The sequence below is a fragment of the Perna viridis genome, chromosome 12 (genome assembly GCF_037379345.1).
Source record: "Perna viridis isolate PV_CMFRI_1.1 ecotype Kerala chromosome 12, ASM3737934v1, whole genome shotgun sequence".
Taxonomy (NCBI): domain Eukaryota; kingdom Metazoa; phylum Mollusca; class Bivalvia; order Mytilida; family Mytilidae; genus Perna; species Perna viridis.
This window is the reverse complement of record NC_142456.1, coordinates 1,578,071-1,587,964: the sequence shown is the minus strand read 5'-3', so window position 1 is coordinate 1,587,964 and position 9,894 is coordinate 1,578,071. Positions and strand designations below refer to the sequence as shown.

Below are 9,894 nucleotides of genomic sequence, written 5' to 3'. Positions count from 1 at the left end.
CTGAGCATATGACCCAGTTATAGCTGATATAATAGATACACACAGAAGTGGATATTACATTTATTAGGAAAATCTTGTCCATGATGGAACAGAAGAGAAATTTTTGTTTATATAGTTGGATGCACATTACAACAACATAAGTCCTGTAGAGCTTGTATACCGACTCACATAACAAAACAGCACATACAAGTACACAAAAGTCATGCAGACATACAGATACATAATTAGACGCACGCAATATATACATGTGTCATTTAAATATAGAAAAAAAAATAATAATTAGACGCACGTTCTTGAATTTTTTTTCCATTTCTTTTTTTCTGACGCAGTCGGTATAGTTTCGCTTTTTACCCTTTGACCTTAAAGGTACTCTTCTATGGAAACTCAAGTCACCTGATCGCAATTCTGTTTCACGATTGGTCAAATATTGATAACTTATTGGCGTTCAAAAAAATGGTATAGAAAATTATGTGTCATGTGTCAATGTAGAAAGAACAAAATTTTACTACGTCGGCTACCTTTTTTAAAGATAGTACTTGTTTTTAGTATTTTCCTTCCCACAGAAATGCCAAACGACTGGACAATAATTGATCGAAATTTGACATGATGAAAGAGTAGTAGATAGTTAGCCTTCCCAATTTTGTTAAATGTTTTCCAATACGTTTCAGTACATTTAGCTGCATTGAAGCTTTTTTTTTTTTACATATGTCAGATATATGTTTATCAAATCTAATTTGATAGTCAGTTTTCACACCCAGGAGTTTGACTTCTTCCTCGCATTTAATATCATTGTCGTCTAAATTCAATATTATAGCCCCATTTTCAGTCTTTTTTCCTATGGCAATTGCCTGAAATGTGTCATGATTAGCCTTCATTTTCCGATCTCCAAACCAGTTCATCAATATTTCACTTTCATTTTTAATCTTAGTTTTGACTAATCCTTCTAGGTCTTTTCCTGATTGTGATAAAGTATTATCATCTGCATAATGATACGTGTATAAGATACTTTAATTCACAAAATTAAAATGTCATTTAAAAATGTATTGAATAATATTTACCTGTCTAGTATAGACCCTTAATTGGGGTACGGGGCGCCGAATGGGATTCTTGTGGTTTGTACTCAAAAATTCAATTTTGTCTCACAACTTGAAATTGAATTATGTCTCAAAAATGAATTTCGTCGTTACAAAATTGAAGTGACCATAAAACAAGTCTGTGTAACATAGTTTTGTACGACAAAAATGATTTTGTTGTGACGGAATTTAGTGGGATTTTGATTACAAAAAGATCAAGTCCCATTGGGCATTGGGGTGTACTCATTTATAATTAAAAATATCTTTCCATATACTAAAATTTACAAGTTTTACACATTTTTTTCGTTCTGGCAAATAACTTGAAACCAGCTTAAAGTACTAGAAGACAGCCTATATGCTTGTAGTTTTAATAATTAAAGATCATATGGTAGGTAATGTGGTAGGTTATGAACTAACATTGTACATATACTCAATATATGCATGAAATCGTTGGTGAAGGATATATTGTTAATCAAAATGTATGGTGATGGTGAATTGGTATACAGTACCCGATGGGAGGTAGTGGTTTGGTTTTCACTGAGACGTTCAACCTAATGTTACGGGCGGTTACCCTATGACGGATGGACAGGTGAAGAAAAACAGATGAATTTCCGGATTTATTCAACATTCCGACTTCAATTGACAATTATTATTTCACCCGCCATCTTTGAATTTTGCAGAAGATATAAACAAACCAAAACCATCAAGAAAATTAATAAGAACTAGTAAGTGTTATTTGCGTAAAAAAACATTTCCTTTAAACATTAACTTTAGTAAACCCAGAAAGAAATACGTTAAGAGGCGAACTCACATGATGTCCCGAACAAGCTTGTCCCAACCAGGTTATACTATACTCGGCGTCACATAAATAACATACTGTTAAAATTTGAATAAAAATATTTTCTACGACTTTATTGACACCAACCGTCGTTTAAATTGTCTTAAATGACTTGCTCATTCGTTTAGCCAAACAGCTTCTCAAAAACAAGTCGCTTATTAGCTTAAATCATGCGTAACAAATCCTTACGGGAAAATCCCATACTAATATCCGCCATGTTGGTTTTTACGGGACGATTTGTTTACAAACGAAGTGCGTAAGTTCCCGTCGAACTCCGGTGACAATCGTCTGCTTGATCAACTTCTCGGTATTATACGTTGTTCGCGTAAAATAAATCCGAGATATCCGAAATAACGCCGAATTGCATTCTGGGTTCTTCGGTTTTTGGACAAACCATTTAAACGTAAACAACATCTCCTAGCAACCCGATCACTGTAAACATGGCCGACTTTTTACAATGTAAATATTGCCACCTAGAATTAAAATCTGACCGGAATTTAACGATTCAATGTTTAGGGAGAAGCCGTTTGGCTTAACGAATGAGCAAGTCATTTAAGACAATTTAAACGACGGTAGGTGTCAATAAAGTCGTAGAAAATATTTTTATTCAAATTTTAACAGTATGTTATTTATGTGACGCCGACTATAAATATATATTAGATATGGCCAATATGTCAATGAGAGTCGAGACAACGCCAACGGAATAAAAAAATGTCAATTCATGGCCACCCACATACAGTCCTCGAACCGATCTACGCAATGATTTGACGGATCGATGACCAGTGACCGATCTGATTGCAGTTTTGTTATGTAAAATGACGTAAGATCTGTTTTAATTTTTTTTAAAAAATGTGAAATTAAAGTATAAATTGATGTTTAAATCTATCATATTATGTAAATATGTATAAAATTGACAAAACAGCAAAAGCAATAAAAATCATTGACCGCTCTGTGGTCACGTGATGCGATCACCAGTTAAATGGATCGGTTTAACGGATCGATGACCGATCGCAATTTTTTTGCGCGGATCAGTTCAGGTACTGTACCTGCCAACTTACACAATTTTGGCCATTTGTTCCTCTAACATGATTTTTGGGTTCAAATTAGTCCCAAATCCGTTTTTGTAAAAATGATCTGGAAAACAAATTTGTGTTTCAATCTCATTTCTTTGATTCATTCAATTAGAAAAAGGGTGTTAATTAGTGTCTAAACAGGTAAGGGAAAGTTTTATGGCAGCAATCTTGAATATTTATTACATTTCATGAAACATCTTTATGAAACCACCAAATTAAATATTATTTCTTGTTTTAGAAACATTTATTGATCACATAACCAGTCTTAGTTTTTCATTTGGTTATTGTGCAATTGAAGTAAAAATTATATACAATTAATGTAGATTGTACATGTATAGGGCATGTTGCAAGAGTTATTGTTCTTGATATGGTTTTATTTGGTTGGTTTTAGTGGGAGATGAATGTATGATTTTCTAAAAAGTGCAGATCAGAATGCAGAAATGATTGTTATGTGAAAGTAAAGCATATGTAGACTGAAAAAGCATTATTTGTTTGGTGTTTTTTTCTTCACCATGAATCACTTTACCACCGACAGTGTCTGAATTTGATGTGGACTTATAAAGGATTTGAAAGATGATTACAATATACATGTACATGTGTTTTGTTTTGCATTTTTATTCTTCACAATCCTATCGACGCTTGTAATTAGATCTCTTTTCTTCCGTTGAAGTCAAACACGATCATGATGCGAAAACAATAATTTTTTTATCTGAAAACGGTAAAATAAGTAAATCTGGATTTCAAAATTCGTAATTTTGAACAGATGGATAGTTTCTTTCATCATTATACAATGATGTTTGCAAATAAATATGAAATGTATTGAAGGAAGAGGGGGCACCTCAGTCTGAGAAAGGTAACTAAAGAGTAAAAAGCCATAAAAATGTAAAAGTTCCCATACAAGTTTTTATCACAGTTACATGTATGTCCAGCAATGTTTTCTAAATTTTATACAATGGTGGGAAATTCAAAATAAAAATGGTTCTCCATAGTCTTGGGTTCACTTCCTCAGAAAAGAAAAGGACTGCAGAAATTCCCTTGTTAACAAAGAAATAAACTGATTATACGTTACAAATGCACAAACAGAGGACTACTAGTGGTTAACTGACATACTTGTACAATTTTGTGCCAGCTCCAGATTCAGTTTGAACCTACAAAAAGTTATGCCCTCACCAAATTTACATGTACATGTAATATCAATCCCAATTCTTCATGTGCTGGGTTGATAACCATGCAGTGGTGTGGAGGTATTTTGATAGATCACTTGTTCCTGGGCAAGTTCCATTCTTAATTTTATTTGTCCAGAAAATATATTACTGGCCAATTTTGTCTTTAGGTGTTGGCTTTTGATGTCTGGCATGTAGGTAGACCACTTAAAGATGATGTGTCACATGCTATGGTTAGTGACCTTTCACCTTGAAATTTGACTTCCAGGTTTAGACTAATGACTTTTGCACAACTGTTTGTGTCTTGACTGTTATGAGTTTTGCATGATTAATTTAATTTTTTAGTATGGCTGATGTACAAGATTTTTATGTCAGCAGGGCCCAAAGAGATCCATCTCAATGATATCTAGTTTAAAGAAAGTTCTGCAGAATATATATGTATAACTTAAGTATTTACACTGTATATACAAATGTATTTTCATACATTTTTTTTTACATTTGTTAACTCTTTGAAAATGAAACAATAGCTGAAAGGAGTGAGTTAGGATAAGGAAGCTGTTGCCCATTAAAAAAAAATATAAGCTTATTGGATCAAGATACTGTAAATATTTAAATTTTTTTTTCTTTGTTTATGAACTGCATATTTTGATTTAAAATCAATTTAAAGGATATTTTCACTTTGAATTTAATTCCCTGAATCATTTTTGTAGATCAATTTTATACCTATTCTGTTGGACGCTTATCCTTGGCCTTGCATGCGACACTCAGTGCAATATGAAGTCGCTGTCCTCACTGACTATTCACTTCTGTAGTAATCTACAGGATTCATATGTGGGAAGTCGCTGTGAAAAGTCAGACAAGATACATTGTAAAACTTGAAAGACACAGCATCTGGAGCAATAAATCAGTTCTAAAAAAACTCTGAATTCAATACCGTTATTGAATATGCTAATATGTATTTGGTAACAGGACTGTAAAACTTTCAAGATGCAAGTGCTTGAGATTTGGTATAAGTTCAAGTAAATTTTTTGTCATATGTTAATTTTATTGCATGAATTATTGCTTTGTAATATCAAGTTCAAGATCAAATTCTAAAAAAAGATTGATCATAGTGTATGTTTTATGGTGGTTTTTCATTACTTTAATCTAATTTTGTCAATTTGAATATATGAACACTATATTTCCAGGTTACACAATGTATCTACTACACTAACAAATGTACAACATGATACGTACATGTAAATCAAATTTATTTTTTTTAAAGAAGTGTTTCTGACCAAATAATTGACAATTATATTTCTTGTAGGTTACATGTATGTTCCCTAAGATGTCAAGATGGTGCTGGACTTCTTCAACATTGAAGGAGAAGATACCAGATTGATACGATGTGACAATACCGTCTACAAGATTAAAATTCTCCCAAAATCATCATTTCTTCTGCCATGCAGCAAAGAATCAGCACACAAAGAAATAGAGAGTGTCTTAAGGGCTTTACTGTACTTTGAACAGGGATTTGTCATCCTGAAACCAATTCATACTGAGCATTTTATAGTTACTGCTGTCAAGAAAACATGGAAAACTTGGCAAAGTTTAGACTTTTACCTTCATGGTGAGCCTATAAAAGCTTGCCCATTTCAATATATACTAAAAGTTGACTTAAAATGTCAGCATGATATTGATGGAACATCTTCAACTTGTCAAACTTTGGAAAATAGGTCAAATGATCAAATTAAGGATGACAAAGTATCACTTGAAAGGTCATGTGGTTCAAAGGGTAAAAATAGAAAGGTCAATGATTCAAGAGGCAAAGACATTGTTAACACAAAACAGATAGTAGAAGTGTATAAAAATACACAAAATGCTAAAGTTATTGACCTTGACACATCAACTGGAAAAAATAACAAAGACAAATTATCTGAAGATGAAGTAGATATAGAAAGAGGAATATTACTAGAAAAAATTCGGAAAAGAGAAAGACAGAAGGAGGAAAAAAACAAGAGAAAGCAGGAGGTTGAAAGTCTATTTAGCAACATTAGTCCTGTTAAAAAGGTCAGAAAACTTTATACTTCTAAGGTGTACTGCAATACACCCAGCTCTACCAGGTCTAAACTGGCAACAAAGAAAGCAATACATTCAAGTAAAAAAAGAAAGTCTCCTGTCCAGGCAAGAAAGATTAAGACACCAGGACAAAGTATAGGTTCAAGATGTGACAAGCATGCTGCAGATGAAAATGTGAATGATAGTGGGAAAGAAAAAGTAAATGCAAAAACTCTCCATAGTGCTATGCAAAAAAAACTTCAATCCTCTCCACAGAAGGCAAGTGGGAAACTCAATGAAACAATGAATATCACCAAACAAATAACATACAAAACATCAATGAAAGAAGATACATGTAGTTCCAATCAAGAAGGGACTAAATCAGATTTTACACCAGAAAATCATGACAATCCACCAGAAATTAATCATAGTATTGTTGACAGAGAACCAATTAAAAAAAGGACAAGATCATCAAGTAGACAAGATTCACAAACAATTCAGAACCTCATATGTATGAGGAATTCTTCAGAAGAAGGTAAAAAAGGACCATTGATAAATAGACCAAGCCAGAACTTAAGTAATACTCCTTTACATATTGACTCGTTGAAAAAAGAAATAAAAGGAAGGCCATCTTCTGTTTCTATTTCTATTGCTACAAGATCAGGCATGAAAAATACACAAAAAAATCTGCTGCAGAGTAGAAATAGGAAGAGTAACAGAATTAGTAGAAAAGCTAATAATAATGCAGGACCTTCTGTCAAAAACAAATTACAGAAAAAATTAAGTAACAACAAGAAAGGAAAATTGAGGAATGGTAAAACAACATCACGCTGTGGGTATAAACAGACAAGAGCTAACAGAGAGTTGAGGAAAAACAATGTTGAGAAGGAAAACACTATCAATAATGCAAGCTCTTTTGTCTCTGAGCAGTCACAGAAAAAACGGAGGCTGACTGTACATAACACTACTGATTTAGCAGTTTCTGGTGGAGGGAAATCTCCCTTGAAAAGTAGGAGGATATTGCGATCTGGTGCTTGTAAACAAGAAACCTTCACAAAGAAGAGAAGTCCTACATCTGATGTTGCTAAGCAACAATCTTCATCTGCAAAAAGAAGAGGGAGATCCTCAGTAAATGCTTTGCTGCAAAAAGTGACATCTCTGAAACAAAACAACACAAAGTCATCAGCAAAAAACACGGATAGGCTTCATCAATTGAAAGTTATTCTCAATAAATCTTCTAATGATCTTCATGAGAAAAGCTCTAGAACTACTTCCTGCTTCACATCCTCAGATTCGAAATCACACATTTCCGATAGATCTGCTAAAATCCGACAAACATTTAAGATCAACCAACATAATTCTCCACCTTGTAAACAGAAAAGAAAACAATTAATTCAAAGAGAAACAGACAGACTCAAACACTTGCAGTTACCTCAAAATGATAGGAGTAAACCAAGGAGAAGGTCTTACACATTGTCTTCTGAATCTGGATCCCAAATATCACTGAGATCAACTGAAATAAAGAGCTTGCAGTTCCCTCAAAATGATAGGAGTAAACCAAGGAGAAGGTCTTACACATCGTCTTCTGAATCTGGATCCCAAATATCACTGAGATCAGCTAAAACAAAGAGGACTTTCGAGATCAGGAGCAAGAGTTTGTCTCCAAGAAAACCCAGAAACTCTGGCTACTTACTACGAAATAGAGGTACTGAGGTGTCACCTAAGATTGACCTCTTCCGACCTGTAAGGTCAGGGGGTCATGAATCGCAAAGACTTGAAAAATTGCGAAATACTTCATATGATGTTCAGAAAAATAAAGTGTCAAGGAAACAGTTAGATCGTCATTTGGTGGAAAATGAAGAAATTGATGAATCTGTAAAACTGCAAACTTTGTCTAAACCCAGAACACCATCCCCAGGACAAAGAAAATCACCAAGAAAACGCAGACCCTCAGGATTATGGGACTTTATTGACACAAATTTGATAACTCCAGTTAAGAAAGTGTTTAAAAGATGATGATTTTTTACATTATTTTTTAAGTATGCTGTTGTCTATTGATCATTTAGAGGTTAATTCATCACTTATTATATTTTTATGTTATTTATTACCTTTTGGAAGTTACAATAACAAATTAATCTCATCTTCTTTTTCTGGTAGTAATTTTTATACCCTTTGCTTTGTGGAAGGTATTTTGTGATCATGGTGTTGGCCTGTCTGTCCATTCATTTGTCCACAACTTTTTTGTTACAGTTTTCTATACAACTACATGTACTTAAATGCATCATATCTACTTGGCATTTTGATGGTAGGTTTACATTTAAAGAAATGCGAAACGATTTGTAGACGCACGATAAACGATGAACGAACGCTAAAACAGGAAACGTGAATGTTTCAAGGATTGTAAAAAGAAAAGTGTGCGTCACCAAACTTTTTTTGTAGTAGTAAAAAAAACTTAAAATTCCAATTACCTTTCCCGCCAATTATCTCCCCTTAAAGAGACTATACAATTAATGTTTTTAATTGTACCATACAATTTTGTATGTCAAAAATTATTTTAAAATGATTTAAACATGCTGCTTTATATCATGTTAAGCATTCTTAGTTCATTGAAAATATAAGTCTGTATGATTTTGGAAGATGACAGAATAGAATGCTCGGTGTAATAGGTATGCTCTATCTTAAGAAAGAGTTATACTTGATATGTTAGTCATACTAGGTTTTAAAATTGTCTATAATTCTAGGTTTACATGAGGATTAGTGTTTTAAGCATGTAATTCAATTGTTATTGTTGACATTGATTAATGTTTATATACTAGTAATGCATGTGAGTAAATATTGTGACTTGCCAATTTTGATTTTTTTCCTCTTTGAATAAATAAGATTTTATATAACCAGTATGATATTGAAATAATTTTAAAAATGTGGTAAAAGAAACCTGTATATACATTGTTCTCTGTTATGGGCAGTGTCATATGATATTTTGACCCCCACAAAATATTGACCCTTGAGATAAAATTTCAAATTTGTGATATTAAGATTTTCAACATGAATGGAAAGATCAGAAAATCAGAAAATGAAATATGCAGACCTTATCACCACCTGGTGTTTTTTAATCATTTTTGTATGATGGAAGAACTTGTAAAACAGTTGGACTGATGGTTTTGTTCATCAAAGACAAGTCCATGTTTTGTTTACCACACATGTTCAAAATGCATTGAAACTGACTTAATTATAAGGACTTCAACAGTGCTCGCCTTTATCCGCTAGCCCGAAGCCCAGTGCTAGGATAAATTTATTTGGGCTAGTGAAATGATGTGTACTCATCTCTAGTTGAATTCTACGAAGTCCTTTATTATGCAGGCTATTTATTAAGAATTTTTAAAGAAAACACTGCTTGAAAATGTGACTGGTTAGACAGGTTTCTTGGTTATAAAAATGATTTGGTTAAGAGAGATTTCACTTCATACATTGAACTTAAAAAAACTTTATTAGAATCTATTAGATTTGTATTTAATCAAGCTGTTATGAATATTGTTCTTTCTTGCTTCTATTAAGTGATTTTGCAGTGTAAATATTTTAAGATCAGCTGAAGGGCCAAGTGAGCTGATTCCATATACTGACAGGGTAAAAGTGTTTAGTATGATGAGATCTATCTGTGGTCAAATTTTCATGGAGATCTGTTAGCCATGTTAGATTTATTACCCTTCGAC

The 9,894-nt window shown here is 33.0% G+C and overlaps 1 protein-coding gene across 1 annotated transcript; it reads left to right on the top strand.

Annotated features, from left to right (window-relative positions):
* The first annotated feature begins 1,652 nt into the window (after window positions 1–1,652).
* On the top strand, window positions 1,653–9,545 carry LOC148600708 (uncharacterized). Its single transcript, XM_088556505.1, has 2 exons — window positions 1,653–1,798; window positions 5,454–9,545. The coding sequence occupies exon 2, from the start codon at window positions 5,483–5,485 to the stop codon at window positions 8,198–8,200; it is 2,718 nt and encodes a 905-aa protein (XP_088412631.1). The 5' UTR covers window positions 1,653–1,798; window positions 5,454–5,482; the 3' UTR covers window positions 8,201–9,545.
* Window positions 9,546–9,894: the final 349 nt, after the last annotated feature.